The 21,904-nt window shown below is 41.6% G+C and overlaps 2 protein-coding genes across 5 annotated transcripts in view; both read right to left on the reverse strand.

Annotated features, from left to right (window-relative positions):
* MIA2 (MIA SH3 domain ER export factor 2) overlaps positions 1-5,311 on the reverse strand; it is a 49,085-nt gene extending 43,774 nt beyond the window's left edge. For 2 of the 4 annotated variants that reach the window (XM_060272768.1, XM_035108826.2), the window contains exons 1-3: positions 5,016-5,311; positions 1,918-2,051; positions 225-311 (exon numbers count right to left, since the gene is read on the reverse strand). In XM_060272768.1, the coding sequence (XP_060128751.1) occupies positions 225-311; positions 1,918-2,051; positions 5,016-5,130 (336 nt within the window). In that variant the 5' untranslated portion in view covers positions 5,131-5,311. The remainder of the gene's footprint in view (positions 1-224; positions 312-1,917; positions 2,052-5,015) is intronic. The other 2 variants (XM_060272771.1, XM_060272775.1) reach the window with 2 other exon arrangements.
* Positions 5,312-10,290: 4,979 nt separating this feature from the next.
* Positions 10,291-21,122, reverse strand: PNN (pinin, desmosome associated protein). Its single transcript, XM_035108839.2, has 9 exons — positions 20,943-21,122; positions 20,158-20,229; positions 17,575-17,643; positions 16,830-16,902; positions 16,648-16,742; positions 14,853-14,928; positions 13,901-14,056; positions 13,677-13,815; positions 10,291-12,981 (listed from the first exon to the last, which is right to left on the reverse strand). Exons 1-9 carry the CDS (start codon positions 21,053-21,055, stop codon positions 11,702-11,704), a joined length of 2,073 nt encoding a protein of 690 aa, XP_034964730.2. The 5' UTR covers positions 21,056-21,122; the 3' UTR covers positions 10,291-11,701.
* Positions 21,123-21,904: the final 782 nt, after the last annotated feature.

Genomic DNA, 21,904 nt, shown 5'->3' on the forward strand with positions numbered 1-21,904 from the left:
TGGTTTCTCCCAAGTTTCTGTTCTTTGAGTGTTTAAAGCAGAGGTTAGATGGGCTTCTGTCATGGATGCTTTAGTTGAGATGCATTGCAGGGGGTTGGACTAGATCACCCTCAGGGTCTCTTCCAACTCTAAGATTCTGTGGTTCTATAACAAGTTTAATACATTCATTCATATATACATTTTCCACAACCAAAGATGTCCATTTTGATATTACTTTAATTTACCTTAGTTGGCAGTTCTACTTCTTTTGTAGTAAAAGTTTCTTCAATCCGGACTGCATGCACTGGGAAATATCCAAAATCTGCACCTTTCTATAAAGTTAAACATGTAGCTTTTTATTATAAAAGAAATGGGGTTTGGTACTTAAAATTGATATACAGCAAATACAGAGTTGACAAATACAGAATCTCTGCACTTATTTCAATTAAGTCTGGATAATAAAAACTGTTATTAACCCTCATAAAATTATCTCTCCCACTTAATAGAAATACACAAAGTAATAGAACTTTTAATGTTATTATTTTGCACATTATTAAAAGTACTCTTGTACGCTACAATAACCAGCCATTAATTGCTGTTTGGGTCCTACTGGGTACAATAATGGCCTTATATTGTTCCACAATGTGTCTAGCAAATATTACCAGTTAATTTATTTGGAAACAGGGATATGACCTAGTGGCTTGGCTAATAAAAAAGTACAGGACCGAACTAATGTAATAGTGGGTGCCTACACTTAATGTGAAATTACATCTCTGGAAGGGAATGTTCAAAGAAACTATTATGGTTTATGCCAAGAGGATTTAAAAGGATGACACTGTATGCCACAATATTAACATCACTTTGAAATCTTACCTAGGGCACAATTTATTAACAGTAGGAAACAAATAAGTAAAATATTGCCCCCCTGCCCCACCAAGGGAGAGTTATAAACCACACGCACACACTTATATCTTGCATTATTGTATTATATTAATGCCAAAAGATTATGAATACCTGTAACATTTGTTAATGGCCCTATGTGATGAACCACTCACTACAGTGGTAAACTGGACCACAGACTTGAGCGACTTGTATTCCTCATACGATGATCCTGCTAGGTCATGTGAACTACCACTGATTTGTAAAGACAAAATGGCCTGATTCAGAGTGCTGACCACCCATAAACTGTGAGGTGTGGAAACACCCTAAAGTAGTCCTGGCACTCTTATCAGCATCACTTTGTTAGTATTAATTTTGTAAAACATATATACCATGAACTTAGCAGGTGATGCTGTATGGCATACTCCACATACAGCCTTTATTAATGGAAACAAATATTTTGTCTAAATTATAGGAACCTTCCTTACTCGGAAACTTCCTTTGCTGCAAAAGGTGGGGGGGGGGCTTATGGCTCACATGGATCTTGGATGAGTTTGCTCTCAGGGTTGCAGCAGCCAAATCTACAAAGCAATATTTTTCATGCACTGCAGGGCAGCGGGGTGTGTGTCTCCTTTGGATCGACACCATTTCAGAATAAAATGATTGAAGAAAAGTATAATTTTCCCAGCAACTAAAATATGCTGGATTTTCTATCTGTGAAAGTGGTATCATAACTTACCTCTGAAACATTTGTGAAACTTACCTGGCTAGCATTTTTAAGTACTGTATCTCAAAATATTTAAGGAAAAGTGTCTAGCCCACTGAATAACCACTTATGAATAACCACTACTTAACTTCTGTTTAAAAAAAGGTGCCGGTACTCACCATGAAGTTGTAAGTGCCACACTTTTAACCAGTGCTTTTCTTTTGGACAAAAAGGTGTCATTATTGCATACTCTTGAGTAACCTCAGAAAAAAAGCACTGTGAATAACCAATCTGTTGATATAAGTGAATTCTGATTGCTCATAAGATAAATAGTTGCCTTTTGAAATACTTACACTTCCTGCCCACAAATCCTCCCTTTTCCTGGAGAGTTTGGAGTATACCATTATCTCTTCCCCAGTTCTGAAGTTCAAATAGCGGCAGTCAGGTCCTATGTAGTCCTTAATGGCTAGCACTCTGCTCATTAAAGCTGCATGTATGTAAAAAAACACAGAGGAAACTTAAGCAAGGTTAATCAAATGTAGTCTGGATTTGATCTTATACATGTGGCTTCAGACAGTCATAGAACCATAGAATTGTAGAGTTGGCACCACAAGGATCATGTTCAATCCCTGCAATGCAGGAATCTTTCACCCAGGGTGGGCCTTGAACACACAACCTTGAAATTAAGAGCCTCAAGATCTACCAACTGACATATCCCAGCTGTCCTAAAGTTTAAAATCTACTCTCCTCCTGAATAATATATTGCCACATGCAAAAATCACAGTATATGTCCAAGACACACTAACATTGTGTTTACATTATTTCTGTACATTAGACATCCTCTTCTCCTAGAAGATGGGGGGAATTTATATCACTTTAAATGAAATGTTTTACCACTTACTACAGAAACAACAAAATCCTGGACACATTTTTTTCAGAAGTGGTTAGTCTCACTATGCAATTCTTTAAAAAATTGAACAAACTTAAATTAATTGTTTGCGCTGAGTAGTGTTTGGTTAGAATTTCCTCTAATGGTACCCTGAATAAGTTTAATGTTTGCATATTAATACATATTCTTCTTCTTCTTTTTACCTGTCCTGTAGTATGCGGCCTAACTCACCCTCCTTGTGTCACCTGAAGCTATTTGGAAATTTATTTCCCTGTTTGTGGCACATTCATTCATTCATTCATTGATCTCACCAGTCATTATTTTTGCTAAGTAACTCAAAGTGATTTACAGCAATAAATAAATAACACATACTTTAAAACCAGCATAAATACATTTCCTGCCAGGCCTCACCCTCTGAGCTGCCTGCTAGAGTTCCTCTGGCCTTCATTTGGCAGGTCATGGCCTGATCTAAGGTGGGTCACTACGGCAGCAATACCACTATACAAAATATACTGTAAAAGATTAAATAGGTTCCCAAACGCATGTTTGGGTTGGAGGTGGGTCCTAGGTTTGAAAAAGTTGAAGACTACTGTAAACTGAGTCCACCTAGAAGAATCTGTGAAATATTGGAGGGTATGTTTTGGGTGAGCATAAAATCTGCCTGCCACACCTGATCCTTCGTTGCTATCTCCACTGACAGGGAACTAGAGTGGTGTTGTGTCTCTGGGTGGCACCAAGTGCATAAACAGGGCTGTCTTTACCCAGGGGTGCAAGGGGTGCGGGGCACCCGGGCGCTGAATTCTGGGGGGTGCAAGGCCCCCGCCGCTGAAGCTCTTAACTATTTACCTGTTATGAAATAATAAATAATTTTGATCAAGCTAGAAAAACAAAATGCATATTTACCTAGGTATTACCGAAATGTATACCTACTGTTTCACTGAAGGACTTTCAACTTTGTGTGCTCATTTACCAAATACGCCCCGCGCCAATGCAACAGCAAGTTTTAATTTCATCACTTACAGTTCAAATTCGTTTAGATAAACCGTTAAAAAAAACCAATGTTAATTTTCACGAACTGTCAGCATTTTCTTTGACTAACTACTTAGTACTTTGGGCTCTACTACACATGCGTTTCAGCACGCAATTCTGGTTTTCCATTTCCACAAAAACGTGCCTAGAGCACACACTATGAATTCCGCGAGCTGCATTTTTTCTTCATTTTACGATGAATGCTAATCGAGAAACACTTTTTGGAGTAATTAGAAATACATTCCAAAATAGATTTTAACAAGACTGCTAAACTAAATTTGGGGTAGAGGTAAAGGTAAAGGGGCCCCTGACCATCAGGTCCAGTCGTGTCCGACTCTGGGGTTGCGGTGCTCATCTCACTCTGTAGGCTGAGGGTGCAGGCATTTGTCCGCAGACAGCTTCTGGATCATGTGGCCAGCATGACAAAGCTGCTTCTGGCGAACCAGAGCAGCGTATGGAAATGCCATTTACCTTCCCGCCAGAGCGGTCCCTATTTATCTACTTGCACTTGCACTTTTGATGTGCTTTCGAACTGCTAGGTGGGCCGGAGCTGGGACCAAACAATGGGAGTTCACCCCATTGCAGGGATTCGAACCGCCGACCTTCTGATCAGCAAGCCCTAGACTCTGTGGTTTAACCCACAGCACCACCTGGGTCCCTGGGCGCTGGGCTCTGGACAAATCTTTGCAACCCAGCGGAGCATATGCTAAAGATGGTCTTGTGCATAAATCATGCCCAGGAACACTGTAATAGACAAGTCTTACACATCTGCACAAACACTCCACCCCACACAGTCCTATTACTGTATATAACATTAACATGTTATATACTAGTACTGTATATAACATTAACAGGCAGCACAGTCCTATGCATGTTCTCTCAGAAACAAGGCCATTGAATTCAATGAGTCTTGCTTCTAGTATATAGAACTGCAGCCTTAGTTGCAACCCTAAACATTCTTGGGTTGGGTGTAAGACTCACTGAACTTACCCAGTGGTTCTTCCTTCCGAGAAAACATACAGGAGATAGTGCTACAAACAGTTGCTACAAACAGTGCAGTTTTAAGGCAAGGTACAAAAGCAATAAGATTCACAAGGTGCTAAAAAAAAGAAAGAAAACCAAATCGACCCAAATATATGGTATACATCTGGTAAACAAAACACTAGTAATTTGTATACATAACTAAAATATAAATACTGTAAATATTAATCAGGCCCTTTTGGAAAGTAAGAGATTTTGAATAAGCACAGGGACAATTCTGATGAAAACTAGGCCCCTGGTTTGATAACAAGCTTTTCTACTGAACTTTGCCCTTTCATATATGCTACAACACTGTTCCACCAAATGGCTTCCCAGAAAGAATTTCTCTATTGTTGAAAATATACAGGTTAATCATGCATAAAGCTAATATTTTGCAAACATTCAAGTATATATTGCATTTTCAAACCTTTTTCTTGCTTTGTTTTACAAATTTTGACAACACTTAAATTAGTTTTAAAGAAGTTTACTTAAAGCAAAAGCCCTTATACTTACTTTCACATTCTGGATCGCCACACTTTTTGTGGCCCGACAACAACTTTGTGCTCTTGGTGATAGTTAGCAATGAAAAGATCAAAAATAAAATTCTGATGTCCCAAATCGGCAGCATCCTAAATGGTAAAAAAAAGCTGATCCCTGACAGAATAAAAAAGAAAAACAGATTGTGTCTTGGCAATAGAAGTCTGAAACATCATTCACCCCCCTCCATTTAGTTATATATAAAATCTTTTGGGTTCCATTTTCCTTCTACGTCCAGAGTCCACTTGCATAAACAAGCTGCTCAGTGAACTGTCCTGATTAAGTGGCTTAATTATTAACTGTGTGAGGCAATATAGACTAGGAATTTGAAATGAAAAAGGCGCTTTCTGTCAAACTACAGACTATAGATGTACCAATAGCCTCATTTGCATCAGCAAGTTATTGGAGCGCTTTGTGGAACTTTAGATGCGATGTAGAGAAAGATGCAATATGAATTACAGGAAATACTACCAAATGTTCCAAAACCCTGATGTACTGTTACTGCTGCTTTAAATTTTGCTCAGAGTATGTTTTTAATGATTTTAATAACACGATTCTGTGTTTTTTTATTATTGTTGCTGATTGTAATTTATATGTGGCCATAGCATTTGGTATTGTACATTACCCTGGGATCACTTTGATGAAGAGCAGCCAATAAATTTAGCAAACAAATAAACAATCACAGGTCTACACTTTATTTCACCTTATAAATCAGAGATGGAGCATCTATGGCCCTCTCTACCTCCCACCATCGCTGGTCATTGGCAGCTTGGCCTATAAACATCTGGAGGGCCACAGGTTCCCTATACTAATACATTATCTGTTCTACAAGGGTTGCCTTATATGATACAAAATTCTTCCATTTGTATTACACTTTTGTTTCAATGAGCTCATGATGGTGTACAGTTATCTAATGTTATCATCACCATAATCCAGTGAGTTTAATTAGGTAACTTGGCTATAGTTACCCAGTGAGCTCAACAACTGAATAGTGATTTGAAACCAAATATCCTTGACCCAAGTCTATCAGCCTATTCAACTGATATTTCCTTTTGTGTCTTACAGCCTTCATTTGGAAGGTAGCCTATGTTCAATCAGGCTTACTGCCAAGTAAGGATTGCCGCTTTAATGTGGTGCATATCAGCTCACTTTCCCATTTTCCAGCCAGCTCTGCTTCTTAATCTTCCCTCTCATCTGTTGCCTGTCTGCTCTTCTCACTTCAACTGCCTTTTCCCAACTCCTTTTCATCCAAGGTTCCTTTTCCCTCCCATTTATATCTTCCCTCTCATTGGTCAACCCAAAAGTTCTATTGAAGACTGCCCATCCAGCATACAGGCATTGCACTAGTAGATCCAGAAAAAGTAGTGTTGCTTGCTCTGAGCACCCCATTGTAATTTCAGGTTCCCTTTATTATCCCATATAATGTAATGGTGATATTGTTGGTGCCAAGGGGGAAAAATACTATAGTATAGAAAATAGAATTCCTGGATTCCAAAATCCAAGTTCAGAGCAATTACTCTTTGGTGAGAGAACCCCAGCAGAGATTTAAATTCACAAAATATGCAGCATGGAAATAAAGGCTTTAAAATATGTCACCTTAAAAAATTTCTTTCCAAAGTTTCCTTCTTACCCCAGCATATGAATAAGGCCACGTATTGGGTAAGTGTAAAATGTTTTACTTACAAACTCTTCAAATGTCAGGTTCATGTGCTTCAGAAAAGTTGCAGAGGCAGTAAAACTTGGCCTGCTTACAAAGTGGTGAAAGTTTCTAGATGATTTGTATAGGAGCTCAAGAATGGCTGGTGAGAGCCATGCGGTTGAGCTGGAACAACCAGTTCAAACCTCTTCACATGGAGAGCTTCTTAGGGAGACTGTGGGAGAACAAAAACTTGATTACCTAGTTCCTCCCAAGGAGAGGGGAAGTGGACATAGCTAAGCCTGGCAGGTCAGCTTACTCTATGGTCTTAATCCCTTCATGCATTAATTTGACTTAAATATGTTGACTATATGAGGCTGATTATCTCTCAAAAGTGCCGATACTGTCTACTCAGTTATTGTTGAATCACCTCAGGAAAGAACATAGGAAGTTGCTGTACACTTAACCAGCCCATGGGCCCATTTAGCTCAGCATTGTCTACAACATTTGGCATCAACTACCCAAGGTTTCAGACAAGGGATCTCTCCCAGTTCCACCTAAAGTTGCTGGGGCCTTCCGCATGCAGAGATGCTCTGCCACTAAACTGCATCCCTTCTCTTTGATGTTGGGCAATTTAGGTTGTCACACACTCAGCTTGGAGCAAGTTCCACTAGGACTTCTGAGTAAAGGTAAAGGGACCCCTGACCATTAGGTCCAGTCGTGACCGACTCTGGGGTTGCGCGCTCATCTCGCATTATTGGCCGAGGGAGCCGGCGTATAGCTTCCAGGTCATGTGGCCAGCATGACAAAGCCGCTTCTGGCAAACCAGAGCAGCACATGGAAATGCCGTTTACCTTCCCGCTGTAGCGGTTCCTATTTATCTACTTGCATTTTGACGTGCTTTCGAACTGCTAGGTTGGCAGGAGCTGGGACCAAGCAACGGGAGCTCACCCCGTCACAGGGATTCGAACCGCCAACCTTCTGATCGGCAAGCCCTAGGCTCAGTGGTTTAACCACAGCGCCACCTGGTTCCCTGAGTAGGTATGCATAAAACCAAACGGATAATCTTATTTAAAACAAAATTAACCAGAACTTGAGGTTCGTATCTCCTCTTTATTTTGGGCCGTCTTTGTTGCTGTTCTTCTCTTTTTCTTTTGCACTTAACCTGCCCCCCCCAAAAAAAACTAGTTTGCCTTCTTATACATGGCCATTTGTTTAATTGTCAATGCAAGGTATCTGATGAAGTGTGCATGCACACAAAAGCTCATACCAAAATAAAAACTTAGTTGGTCTTTAAGGTGCTACTGAAGGATTTTTTTTTATTTTGTCAATGCAAAGTTTCACATTGGCCCTTGTTGAATTGCATCTTGTTTCTATTTGTTTACCTTGATTATTTAAGACCTAAATTTTGTAAAGGCACTGTGGTACACATGGTACATAGTGGAACATAGAGAGATGCTTCTTAGGGATATTTTCAGAGCTCTTTCTTTCTGCTGGAGACTAATTATAATCTAAGCATCTTCCAAAAGAAAGGGAAATTTTATTAGGGTTGGATACTTTCAACAAAAAGAGCACCCAGTCCCTGGTACATTAAAAATATTTTTATCTCCGAAAAAGAGCAGAGCATTGCACCACCCAAGCACCTGCCTTTCCAAACCTATCAGCTGATAATGTCTCATTGGACATAAAGATATCTGAACCAGGACTAAACTTTAATGTGATTTTACTGGGAGGGTGTTTTGTTAAATTGCTTTATCCTCTTGGGAATATGAAGTGTAATACCAATGTTTAAAGCAGAAACAAGACTACCTTTTGTGAAATGTTCTTCTTAGCCTTCTAATGCTTGTTTGTTTCATTTTACTATTCTCTTTGAATCACATCTCCTTTAGTGGCCTCCATCTTTGAATCATATTTGAATTTGTGACCAGTCCCATGCTGCAGAACACTCTTCCAGCAAAGATTCCACAAGCATCCTTTGACTTTTAGGTATCTCTTGAAGATCTTTTTATTCTAACAGATATTTGCAGCTGTTCAATTCTTCTCTTCATTAACCAGTCAAATTAATGATTATCCGTATTTTTATTTATATTCTTTAAAATGGCATCTTTTAACACTGTAAACTGTCTTGATATTTTATATGGCAGTATAGAATTTTATAAATAAATCACATCTCCTTTCATGGCATGGTTCCCTTTTTTTCTTCTCAAATTGTTGCTTCTCAGTACAGTACCTCCAACTCTCACTGGAACCTGGCTGCCTCATCTTAATGCTTTCATGGCTGTTGCCCTGAACATCAAGATTACTATTATTACAATACAGTATTAGCATAGTCAGCTTATGATATACCATATTGGCCCAAATATAAGCCGCACCTGAATACCCTAATATAAGCCGCACCCTTCATCGCTGCTCCTGGCTGCATACTGGGTTGCGTTGCCAGCGGCCTTTCCCCTTCCTCCCTGGCCTTGGGAGAGAGGACACTCCTGGCGCTGTTTGCCCCACGCTCCTGGCTGCATACTGTAAGGTCGTGAATAAAAGCCACACTTTTAACTTTTCACGGTCAGAATTTGGGGGGGAAAGTGTGGCTTATATTCGGGCCAATACGTTATCTTCTCAGATATCTTCACTGACTACCAACTTGTTACTAGGCCAACTTCAATGTGTTACCATTAGTACAGAAACACTCAACAGCTTGGGACCAGTTTAGTTGAAGGATCACCTTAGTCCATATATGGCCACGCATCCACCTTGATCTGTGGGACTGCTTTTACAAGTGCCACATAATGTCCTTTCCCTACCTGTAAGTAACCAGTCTTCCAGCACTAACACTCTGGAACTTCCTATTGACATCAGGCAGGTGCCTTCACTCTTATTTTTGACACTTGCTAAAAGCTTTGTGTGGTCAATCCCTATCAAAGTATGTAAAGCTGACATGCAATTTAATATGTAATTTTATAATGGGTAATTTAACTGCTAACTTTATTATTTAAATTTTATTTATCCCAGGCTAACACTAACCTACCATAGTGGCCTGTTTTAAGAACACTAAGCAGTTTGCCAACTTAATACTGGTAGGTAAAGGTAAGGTAAAGGACCCCTGGATGGTTAAGTCCAGTCAAAGGCGACTATTGGGTTGCAGCGCTCATCTCGCTTTCAGGCCGAGGGAGCCGGTGTTTGTCCACAGACAGCTTTCCAGGTCATGTGGCCAGCATGACTAAACGCAACCACACACCATGACAGAAACCAGAGCGCACAGAAACGTCGTTTACCTTCCTGCCAGAGTGGTACCTATTTATCTACTTGCACTGGCGTGCTTTCGAACTGCTAGGTGGCAGGAGCTGCAACAGAGCAATAGGAGCTCACCCCGTTACGGGGATTTGAACCTCCGACCTTCCAATTGGCAAGTCCAAGAGGCTCAGTGGTTTAAACCACAGTTGGGTGCATACCTATTGAGGCCAACAGTGTATTTTCCTATGTACCCTTTCCCCATCACAAATTAAGACATAGAACAAAATGACTCAGGTGCTCTTGGATTCCATCAGCCCATCCACTGAGTCATCTGCAGCCAGGACTTTTAAAAATGAATTTTTGCTGGGTGGCTGGTGGAAACAAACTCAAAAGGGCACTTCACACAAATCCTTTGCCAGCCCAGTTCAGGATTACATTCCATACACAAATCCACATTGTTAGGTATGAGAGACTACTTTAAATGTTTTTAAGGGGTACCTAAGTACAAGTTGAGATTTCTGGTCTTTCCAATCTATGTTTAGAATCATAGAGTTGGAAGAGGCCACAAGGGCCATCCAGTCCAACCCCCTGCCAAGCAGGAAACACCACCAAAGCATTCCTGACAGATGGCTGGGAATGGGGATTCTAATTTCTGTCAGACCATTTGGTTTGGTAGGTGAAGTACAAGTATGAAAAACTTTTCATTAAACAAACAGTAAATCCAGAATACAGAAAATAGTATATAAAGGTACCTTTATTTAGACTTTTACAGAACAAGCCAATGAATACACTTGGAGGAAGTTTAAAAACAGTATGTCACCTTTTTACACCAACTATATTGCCATCGACTAGCTTTAGATGTTACAGAAATGCCAAGTTTTGAATCCACTTTCCTCAATCAACAGATATTCATAAATACAACATCTTAACGCCCGATTAATTTAATGGTATACTGCATTTTTATTGGCATTTGAAAGTTTAGCCTATGGCCAACAATAATCTAGTTTTGAAGTTACCCACAGCCCTCCTGCAACATACTGCAAAGCACAGAAATGAGATGCAAGTTTTTTAAAAAATCTAAGCATTACTCTAAAACTAGGGGAGAGGCAAGGTTAAAATAACTACATGAAGTCTCTAAACAGATTTTAGATGGCCAAGTAATTTAGAATTGGCTCGATACACTCACTTGGCTTCTGTATATGGGCAGTTAGTTCACCAAGGAATGTTAGTAAAAGCTGGCATCAATTTGTATAGTGAAAGCACAGAAAAGAAAACCTGGATTATGCACAGGTGTGTGCTCCTTCACAGAACTTGAGAATTCACTTTTTAGCAATTAGAGGGGAAGTGTTAATAGGCAGAATATTCAAACACTCTGTATGAAGTATGGCAAAGGGAGAAAGATATCTATGCGAGATGAAGCGGCAACAGGCTCTCACACCTCTGTAAAATACACATTTATTTCTACAAAAAAAGATCTGATACAGAAGTGATTCACACAAATGTAACTATGTACCTATTAAAATATACAGAAACTCTTTGAAGTAGAGGAGATTTAAAAAGATGAAGGGGTTGTCAATCCTTTTATTTGTACACTTTTGCATCTTCACATAATTTGATAAGTAACCTTTTACAAAATCATGTAAAAAGCATGAGAATTGCCTGGTAAAGAGTCTGCATTTCTCCAAAAGATTTTATACAGCATGCAATTAAGGCAGCCTTTTCTTCCCCACATGGAATCCTTTCACTCATCAAGTAATCTTCTGCTGCAAAATTAGGCTAGGGAGCCTGGTCTCTTCTGTCAACGCCTTTTGTCTTTCCTGTCTGATTTACGGTCTCTTTCGCTCCGCGAAGTTCTTTTGCCTGACCGACTACTTTCTGATATAGACCTCTTTCTGTCCGACCTTGAACTTTTATCCTTTGATCCTTTCGCATCTCTGCTGCTACCTTTCGAAGACTTGTGACTCCTGTCTACTCCTGCATTATCCCTTCGCTTTCGATCCAGACTCCTCCTACGCTTCCTATCCCTATTGTGCCCACGCCCTCTGCTTCGACTTCTGCTCTCGCTACTGCTGGAACTACTGCTACTCTCTCGACTACTACTTCCGCTAGTGCTGCTGCTGCTGGAGGAACTACTCCGACTACTGCTGCTGCCACTGCTAGAACTACTGCCACTACTACTGCTTGTAGAACTAGTACTACTGGTGCTGCTGCTAGTACTGCGACTTCGACTCTTACTGCCTTTGTTCCTTGCTCTACCTCTGCTCCTGCTCCTGCCCTTGTTCTTGACTTCTACAGTTACTGCCTGGATTTGGTCTGCCTGAATTTCAGGCAGATTCTCAGGCACTACAGTTTCTTCTTTGTCTACCTGAGGCTCTTGATCTTGAGTGGATTCCAACTGTGGTGAAGGCTGTGGCTGAAGCACAGCCTCTAGTTGAGGCTGGGCCTCAGCCTCGGACACTGCAATGGATTCTGGCTCCTTCTCTTCTGCCTCCTCTGGTTCAGCTTCCACTTCTGGCTTGTTGGCTTCCTCTTTCTCCAAGGGAGCAACAGGCCCCTCCTGCTCTGGTTGAGGATTACTCTCCATTTCTGGTTCCACTTCTTTGCTATTCTCATTTTCTAGTGGCTCTGCATGATCTGCCTCATTGGTTTCCATCACATCCTGCTCGCCATCTACTGGCAGCGTATTTTCACCTTCCTCTTTCCCTAACACAACATCCTCCTCCTGATTATCCTGCTGCCTATCATTCTCCTTAATCTCTGGTCCCTCATCTACCTTAACCTCCATTTCCTCTTTCTGCTCCTCCTCCTCCTGTTCTATCTCTCCATCACTGTGACTAGCACCTACCTCCTTTTCTTCCCCTACCTCTTCCATTTCTACATCATTGCTCCGATTACCTGTCTCCATCTCTTCCACCTGCTGAACCGCCTTACCCTCTTCTTGCTCCTTCTTCTGGTCTTCCTTCTTTTCTTCCTTCTGCACCTCCTGGTGTTCTTTTTCCTTCAGAGATTGTCGCCTGGGCCTGGCTTCCATTTTGTTAATTTGCTCAGCAAACTCAATGCGCCTATTTTCAAACAGTGCTGCAGAATGAGAGAAGACACACTAAGCTTATTGTGGGTACTTAGCATGGTTCCATCTTACTGATAGATCACTTGAGCCACTTCACACAAGGAAAGTTTCATATAGACAAGTGATCATGCATGTTAAGAGGTCAGAATGTGCACTTGTGAATTGGGGCATTTGCCACATATTTTTGAATTTCAGGCTACTGGCAGTTATGAGCAGTAAAGTTTCACATGAAGAAATAATTTATAACTGGATCCAGCAGGTGGGCAAGATCTTTATCTCCCCAACCCCCTAGAGACAAACTTTATGGGGTAGCTGGATCTGTCAATCACTTGGGCTGGAATTCCAATGTCACATCATTACAAATGTTCTGTTTGTGCAAGCACATCATCTTGCAAGATGGAAAAACCCCGCTTGCAATTATGTGCTGTTCTGAGCATTTTCCTAAACCCCAGAACCAGGACTCTAGGAACCTGCCAGTGCCTTTGCACCAACTCCCAAAGCTGGGTAGGCAATCCTCCACCTTGTGGGTGGGCCAGTTCTGGCTTTTTGTGTTTTTGTGTAAACGTGCAGACTCGCAGAACTGACCCTTTGAGTAAGATGCAAGTTCGCTTTACTTCCTTGTCATTATCAGTTTAACTTTTTCCAATGAAATTCCAGAAGAGCTTATATCAAAGAACATGTATCTACCCTACCACCAGTAACATACCATTTAATTTTTTTTGAGAATCATCAAACAGCTTCTGGGTAGCAGGACACATTCTGCCAGGTATGTAGAACAGATGAGGCTTTGTCTTTGTTCTTATATATTTAATTATTTTGGCATTATGATCATTCCATTCTTCTTGCTGGTAAAAGAAAGATTTTTATTTTTATTTAGTATTGTCCACAACACCAACACCACACATAGCAGCTGCTTGAATTTTGACTCACCAGCTGAGCAAGTTCAACTTTCTGTTCCAATAGCCGCAGCTCTGTTTGTTTAGCACGTCTTTCCTCAAAGAGCTCTCGCCTCTCATTTTCAACCTGCTTTCTCTCTTCCTCTGCCTGCACTTCAAGTTTCTGTTCAATTTCTTGCCGTCTTTTTTGCTGAGGTGGAGAAACAGTTTCAGATTTGCTTAAGGCGAGCTCAGAAATTTTATTATTAGTTTATATACCACTTAATAGCTGGCCGACCCCTGTTCTGGAGTCAGATCAATACTGAAGTCTGATACAGAACAAGCTTCATCTAATTATTGCAAGATAGCCCACAACTTTTGGCTGGACTTAGTAGTCAAGTCACTGCTTATAGTTGTTGGTTTTCTCATTTCTGCTCCCCTAAGGTATGGAGCATTCCTTGTGTATCAAACAATCCACATTTATAGTGAAGCAGTGCCAGGCAATGCAATTACATCTCTCCAACATGACCTGAAGCCTGGGAACCAATAGGAGCTCTGTGCCCTCCCTCTCTTTCTAATCTGTTTTCAAATTGTTACGGAACCAGAGACAAGTAAATAATAATAAAAAGTCAACTATATAGCCAACTATATAGCCAGGCAGGGCATACAAAACCTAAGCATGGACCTCTCTAGCCTGCTGGCAGTTACTAGTGGTTTTCCCAGCTAGTTGCCAGAACCCAGTTTAGGGTCATCATAAAGAACTGTATTTGTAGTAGGATCCATGTTCTGTTGAACTTAATAGGCTTAAGGAAAGTTTTAGGAATGCTCACGGTTTCCTTTCCACTTGAAAAATGACTTTAAAGTCCTCATGTTTCCACAGTGAAAAATCTGCGCTACTGGGCTACTAGGAGTAAGTTTCTTCGCGCAAGACAGTATACAATTCTCTCATTCAATAGAAATAGTACACTCTCTCCTCTAATGAACATTACAAGGTATTGAGTTAATACCCTCTCAGTAGCGACTGTTGATTCTTGTTTGAACTTCTGAAGAGTACCCATCAACAGGCCAAATATGCGCCGATTCCTAGCAGAACAGAAAAGGAGTAAAAAGATATGATTATACCATGGAGTTTCATATGTGTTCATTATGCATACCTATTGAAACAGTTTTCAAAACCTTCCAAGGCTGTTAGTTAATGGTGCATGAATTATAAAAAGGCTACAATAATAACACAGGGTGCAAAAGCTATTTAGAAAGAAACATAACCACTGGATGTTGCAAATTTCCAACAACCAACATGAGAAGACAACAAGATAATTCCAGTGGATGGCTTTATCAACAATAGCATATAATTTCCAAGCATATTAAATTAAATGAAGTTCTTAAATTATGACCCAAAGACAGCCAAACCTTTATCTAAGATTGAAGACAACAATAAAATATATTAAACAGACTGATTATTAATAAAAGGAACACAATTGTTGTGACTTTTCATAAGGAACCTCAAGAAATGATTTGCCATTTTGTAAGCAACATTGCACTGAAAATATAGTCATCTTCTTTTGACTTACTTTTTTGTTGAGGGCTAGCTGTATGAGAAAGACCGTTGGCCCATACGGAGAATCATAGAATTGTTAAGTTGGGAGGGACCCCCCCCCAGGGTAATCTAGTCCAATCCCTTGCATTGCAGGAAATTCAACAAAAACAACCCTGACAGATTGCCATCCAATCTCTGCTTAAAAACTTCCAAGGATGGAGAGTCTACAACCTTTTGAGGGAGTCCACTCCACTGCCAAACATTTCTTACTGTCAGGACCCCGACCACAATGGTCACAGCCTGAAAATAAATTCCAGCCCAGCATTTTAGCCCCACCCCAACTAATACATATGAGATGGTGCTTGAATTAAGAAGTAATTTCCCCCAAAAATTATTTGGATACTTTCCCACAAACTACATATCTGAAGTTGATACACAAGCAGCTCAACACAACTCATTGTCTAAAAGTGAGACCTTTAGATAGCTAAGATTAGGATTTGAAGCTTTCCTCATAAAAGAAGCCAGCACAGAATGTCATTGGGCAGGGGCAACAGAGCTTCCACAGCTCAAATCTGAACTTATTCATGTTTTTAGATATTTTGTCAGCTGCTTTATATGATTTCTTCCCTGAAAAGTGGGATACAAATTTATACAATTAATAAATTTCTCTAGCAGACTGTGAAATCTGGTTTCATCACCCAAACTTCATCAACAAATTTTAATGAAATACACCAATTTCTGTGCAATTTTGCACAGAAAAGCATGAAAAAGTACAGTGGCTGCTAATTTGCAGTATTCTTTAAAGACCAAGGCTGAAATCCCACCAATATCAATGGGACTTACTTCTGAATTAGACTGGTTCATATCAAACTAAAAAAAACCCAAAGGGAACATTTTTAAAAAAATTATATATGGCAAGATGCCTATCTTAGAAAAACACAACATGCTAAATCTCTACCCAGAGCTTTTACATTCCTGGAATAGTCACAAACAATAGTCTGAGATGAGTACATCAGCAACTTATTTTGACTTACAAATCAACAGGCAAAGCAAACTGTGCAAGTCAACTTAAATAAACGTGGAAGCTGGGTTGAGTTGTCTGGTGCAGTCAGTAACTGTACACACACTTCTTAAGAAGCAGGCTAAGACAGCATAAAATATTGGACAAAGTTTTCTGTGCAAGAAAGAACATTTCTTTCATAATTTGTATTATGTGCTTGGAGTTTGAAAACATTATGGTTACAGTAAACAACATTGTAAGATACCTTTGTTTTCCCTTTTCATCCATGTTTTGATCTTGAATAAGGTCTCGGCGTGTTCTTTCTTTGGAGGTAGCAACAACAGAAGACTGCAACGCTGGCTGCAAGCATAGGTCAAAACCAGGTTAATTGAAGCTTTTCTACATTTCTTTCCCCTCTCTACCCACCAACTTCTAGTTATCCCTTACTTTTTTAACATCATCATCCTCTGCGTCGCTTTCATGGCGTGATTCTCTCCTTGTCCGACGTTCCCCAGCTAGCCTAAATTTAAGAGAGTACCAAAGGCATCCATTTTATACCAGAACCAAGGACAATATTTCAATAGGCTTAGAAAATGATGTTAATACAAGCAAAATAAGTACACTAAAATCAAGATACTGTGCTTCACAGACTGCTTTGATGCAACCTCTGTCCACGTTGTTGCTGGGATCCAATGAACTCTTAGGTGAATGTAGATTAGCTGCTTGCTAAATCTGTTGCTTTATTACAGCATCTTTTAAAAGATGGAGACCTCACGTTTAAAGTCCACTTACTTTTATTCCTACAGAACATATTACAGGGTAGCAGCTCCTACACAATTTACCGGTACTCAAGACAAAAAGGTGTTCTATTGAAATCCTATTTAAAAAATCACACGGAATCAAGATACACCAGTATAAATTATTTGCTAGTGTAGAGTTCCAAGAGGAATTATGCAACTTAAAGAAGAACTGATACATGAATGGATTTTCCTTTCTTCCCTCCCAGTTCCTTTTGTATGTCTGAAATTGCAAGCAATCATTTTAAATTATACACAGCCTTGAGTGCTATATAAAAACCATGCAGAAATGCACTAAGGAAATATACCGAGTCAGCTAAGAAGGCATGCTGTTCTTGTCTCTAACTTCATTCAATCCTGTTCTTGAATTCAGCCCTATTTCATTCTCTGCTCACCTATTGGTCGCCCCTTCTAGATCCCTCTGTTTGGCTGGGGGTCCTCCTCCGCTATCCGAGAATCCACGCCTGAAACAAGAGATGATCAGTGTATCAGATCAGCATGCTCCAAGCAAGTTTATAATGCCAAGACCCCATAAAACTAAAGTTCAATGTCTTGCTTTGTGTGCAACAAGTTTTACAGAAGTCATGCCATGCTCTCTAAAATATATATGAAGCCACTAGGTGAGATCAGAGGGTGGAAGTAAGATGCCATCAGTATAAGAAAATCAGCTCTATTTCTTTCTATATCTGAATTAGGTGAGGCCGTTCAGGTGCTCAACCAGTGCTTGGGCTCAGTAATGGGCTAACAGATTGAAAGCTGACAATAAAGAGTTGTGAGAAAGTGGTTATTATGCTGATAAATTAGGTGCATGGCTTGTTTCAGATGGGGGTGCACCTTCCATGAAGAAGCAGGTTTGTAGCTTGGGGACACACTTGCACCCAGAGTTGTCACTAGAGGCCAAGGTAGCCCCAGTGTCACAAACTGCCCTTCCCAGGATTGACCTAATCACCAGGTAAGAACATTCCTGAATAGGCAGCCTTGCCACCATGATGCACAGTCTTCTTAGCTTTCAAATGTAATACTGTAATGTGTTGTACAAGGAGCTGCCCTTGAAAACGTTCATTAGTGCAGAATACAGTTCAGCCAAGGAGCATTGTTGGGTACTGAAAAGACTCAGGACAGGGCCACAAGAAATATTTGCATATGCTTATTTTTATGTATAGGTGCCAATTTCAGCTGTAATTTGAAGGGGAAGAACAAACTGGCTGTCAGGGAGAAGTCAGAGCTATGGGGTGGCAACAGGGATTTCCTGGGCCAGTATACTATATGTGGATTGGGCCCTCCACCTCATCCACAGTCTAGAGCTGCTGTTTATGTACATATTTATATACTATTTAAAAATAGAACAAGTGCTCATTGGCAAATTTGAATGGCAGGTGTCTAGGGTCTCACCAGTGCTGTACATTGAAGTGTTACCAGTTGCCCTGTAAAAAAAAGTTAAGTTTAAAGGGGAAAGATGTCCAGGATCCTGCATCAAAGACCCAGACACACAGGCCCCCTGGCTACCCACTAACAAGGCTGTTGCTTTATCCTGATGGAATCATATCACATAAATTCTGGCAGCCTATTTGCTGCCAAGCCCAATTCCAAATGCTAGTACTCCTCTATTAAGCCCTTAAATGGTTTGGGGCCCAAATACTTGAAGGAGCACATCTCCCTATACCAACCTGCCTATGCCTCAAAATAGCTAGAGTGCGCTTTTCTGTTTCCATTGTCAGGGGAAGTTCAGTACAGTTGTACCTTGGATCTCAAATGCCTTAGCTCCCAGATAAATCAGCTGCCAAACGATCAAAACCTGGAAGTGAGTGTTTCCGTTTCCGAATGATTATTGAAAGCCAAAAATCCAGTGCGGCTTCGGTTTCCGAACGTTTTGGAAGTTGAACAGACTTCCGGAATGGATTCTGTTCAACTTTCAAGGTATGACTGTATTTGGGCGAGATGCGAGTGAAAGCCTCTCAGCACACACATGCAGCTCTCTCACACACTCATGTACTTCACATGTATACTGCCGCAAGTACATCTCTCCCTCTCAAACACATATCTACCCTCTATTCCCCCACCTCACATAAATATCTTCCCCTCTCTCTCTGCCCATGTATATATCCAACTCTCATGCACAGAACAAACTAAGTATCCCTTCCAATTCAGAAAAGCCCCTCCAAGGGTGGAGGATGTGACTGTTTTAAAAAATAACCCACCCACAAAAGTAACTAATCGCCGAGTTACACAATCCCAGAGTTACACAATGCCACTAACTAAAAAGCTTATTCCCTCCTTTTAAGAGCATTTTATAGAAACAGTATGTAGCAATTTAAAACATTCCAGTAACAAAACTAAAGATCAAGAAGTACTAAGTAGGCCAAACATCTGTAGGATTGCAAAGACTGCTGTGCAAGCCGAGCCTAAAACACCATCTAATAAAAACCAGGCAGAGTTCTGTTGCAATAGCCTTCAAGTACCATACCATGCTAGTCTTAGGCTACAACAGCAGAGGATCTGTAACCCTTAGAATAGCATGGTTGGCTGCCCACCCTTTGGTAATAACAATGGTATATGAGCCCAGTGGCAAGTTATACATGCCTTCTACTGAAATCTTTGAAGACAGCAATCTTGCGGGCCCCACAGCACTGCCATAAACTAGCATTACAGCAACTGTACAGGTCCAACTTGAAATTACTGAAGTTTTTTTAAGGTTAGAAGAGAAGTTGCATGCAACCTTAGGGTCAAGTACCCCAACAGTTATTTGCTTGCCTGTGAATATGCTTTGGACCATGAGCAGAACCCCTCTCTTCCCCATCACTGTAATAATATGGCAGTTGAGTTCAGACTCTAGCTACCTTAAATCAACATATTAAATCAACATTTAACCTTCTTTTAATTTCTAGCCTTCAAATACAAGCATAACATTCTGTGCAGCATAGAAGCTGCCCTCAGAAAGGTACAGAATTGGTTTCCATTAATCATCCACAGATACTCACCTAAGTAATATACTTCCACGCCCCCTACCTCCACCAGGGCCTGTGATGGTCAATAATCTCCCTTGAGCGGGCCTGAAAAAGAAGCCAAAGGAATAATCATCAGGAAGGTGCAAAGAGGTACAGAAAACATCCCTCAAAGGAACCCCACTGGAAACCTGGTGCAAATGTACCCCCCAAAAATTTATTAGTCAGCTTTCGTGATTGGGGACAGGAAGTGACTGCTTCTACCGTGTGCAGGATCCTGATGGCCTATTTTTTAAAAAATACCTTGACCTTCCACGTGGTGGGAAGTAGCAGAGGAGGAAAAATGCAGGGGGGCGGCAGTGGGTTTTGCCTACCTTTTGTGCCAGGGAAACGTTTGCAGATTTAGGCTGGGGCATGAGCGCACTCTTAACCCGGGTTAACTTTGGCCGGCGCAGGCTGCGTCCCTAAGCGCCCTTACTGGGAACTAGTGAGCCCCATTGAAAACACGAGGGGAAGTCGGGTTCGCAGGGCGCAGCCGCGCCTCGCAACTCACGTGGACGCCACTAACGGATTCTGCTCGTAGGCCTCCCTCTGCGCTGTCGCTCCGTCCCTTCCCAGACCAGTTTACCCCCGATTTAGAGAGGGACGGGGCTAACGGATGCACCACTCGGGCTCCTGAAGTCCCAGGGCGCGTTCCCGGAGAGGGAAGGGAAAGGGCACGAAGGTGGCAACCGCAGCGAAGCCTCTCAGGGGCCGAGTGCGGCGGCCCCCTCTGAGCCGAAACTCCCCCGCCGGCCGCCCTGCTCTTCCTCCAGCCTCACCGCACATCGTTGGGGTCCCGCCCCGTGAGCTTGCGGATGTTCTCGTCGACGTGCTTGAGGCTCTCCTTGGCCTTCTCGAGCTGCTCCTGCAGAGCCCGCACCGCCACCGCCATCGCAGCCAACCACAGGCGCGGCCTAGCCAGTCAGGGCCCGGCCGAAAGCACGGCTCGGCGGGAAAGGGGCGGGGCGCGACGGCCCAGCCCCTCACGTAGCGCGGCTCCTCCGAGCAAACCCGCCAATAGGCGCGCGAGAGTTGGATCGACAACGTTCCTCGCCAACAGCCGCGCTTCGTCCCTAGCGAACCACCGCCCTAACAAGTTGAGTGGCATTTGAGTGCTCCAGTCATCAGCTTCCTTCTTAGCCAATCGGGAATCCATAGTGCTAGAGCGACGTTGGGAGAACCACTCGAAGATTGCGGTGCTTTGTTTCTCCTGCCAATCACGGAATGCCAGAGCAGGGTGGCATCTGAGCAACCAACCAAGTGGTACACTTGTCCCTCGAGTAACCAACCAGTGATAGGAGGTGGGTCGGCTTACACCTGCTCATTTTCGCGCGCTCCTGGGTCATGAAGTGCCTTGAAGTGCAGGGGGCGGGACTAAACTCAATTTCCGCGGACTCGTGGCTTCTCTGATTCTGAAATTTGTTAAAGGGAAGTCTCTTACTGTGAAAATCTGTCTAAAATTCTGAACATCACAGACTCATAGAGTATCACATCACAACAATTCCAGATCATATCACAGAATAGTGTGCTTCATCTTTGTTTTTATAGTTATGACCAGGAAAAAAAGAGAGAAACTCCTCTTCTGGCCTCTTAACAGAACACCCCCAGGATTTTTAAGTTAAGCCTGCTGCAACTGGTTTTCTTATGGCCATTGCCCATCCTGAACGTCTGGGATTTGTGATCATTATGTTCATTTGCCTTCAGTAGCAGTAAAGCTCTGCTGAATGAACTACAATTGCCT

Source organism: Zootoca vivipara, chromosome 1 (assembly GCF_963506605.1).
Source record: "Zootoca vivipara chromosome 1, rZooViv1.1, whole genome shotgun sequence".
NCBI classification, from domain to species: Eukaryota; Metazoa; Chordata; class Lepidosauria; order Squamata; family Lacertidae; genus Zootoca; species Zootoca vivipara.

What these genes read in the sequence shown, in the direction of transcription:
- PNN (XM_035108839.2), bottom strand. Translation starts at nt 21,055, where the DNA reads ATGGCGGTGGCGGTGCGGGCTCTGCAGGAGCAGCTCGAGAAGGCCAAG. An exon ending in CTAGAAGGGGCGACCAATAG is followed by an intron (nt 16,903 to 17,574) that starts GTGAGCAGAGAA and finishes TCTTAAATTTAG; the next exon opens with GCTAGCTGGGGAACGTCGGA. An exon ending in AAGTTGAACTTGCTCAGCTG is followed by an intron (nt 13,816 to 13,900) that starts GTGAGTCAAAAT and finishes TTCTTTTACCAG; the next exon opens with CAAGAAGAATGGAATGATCA.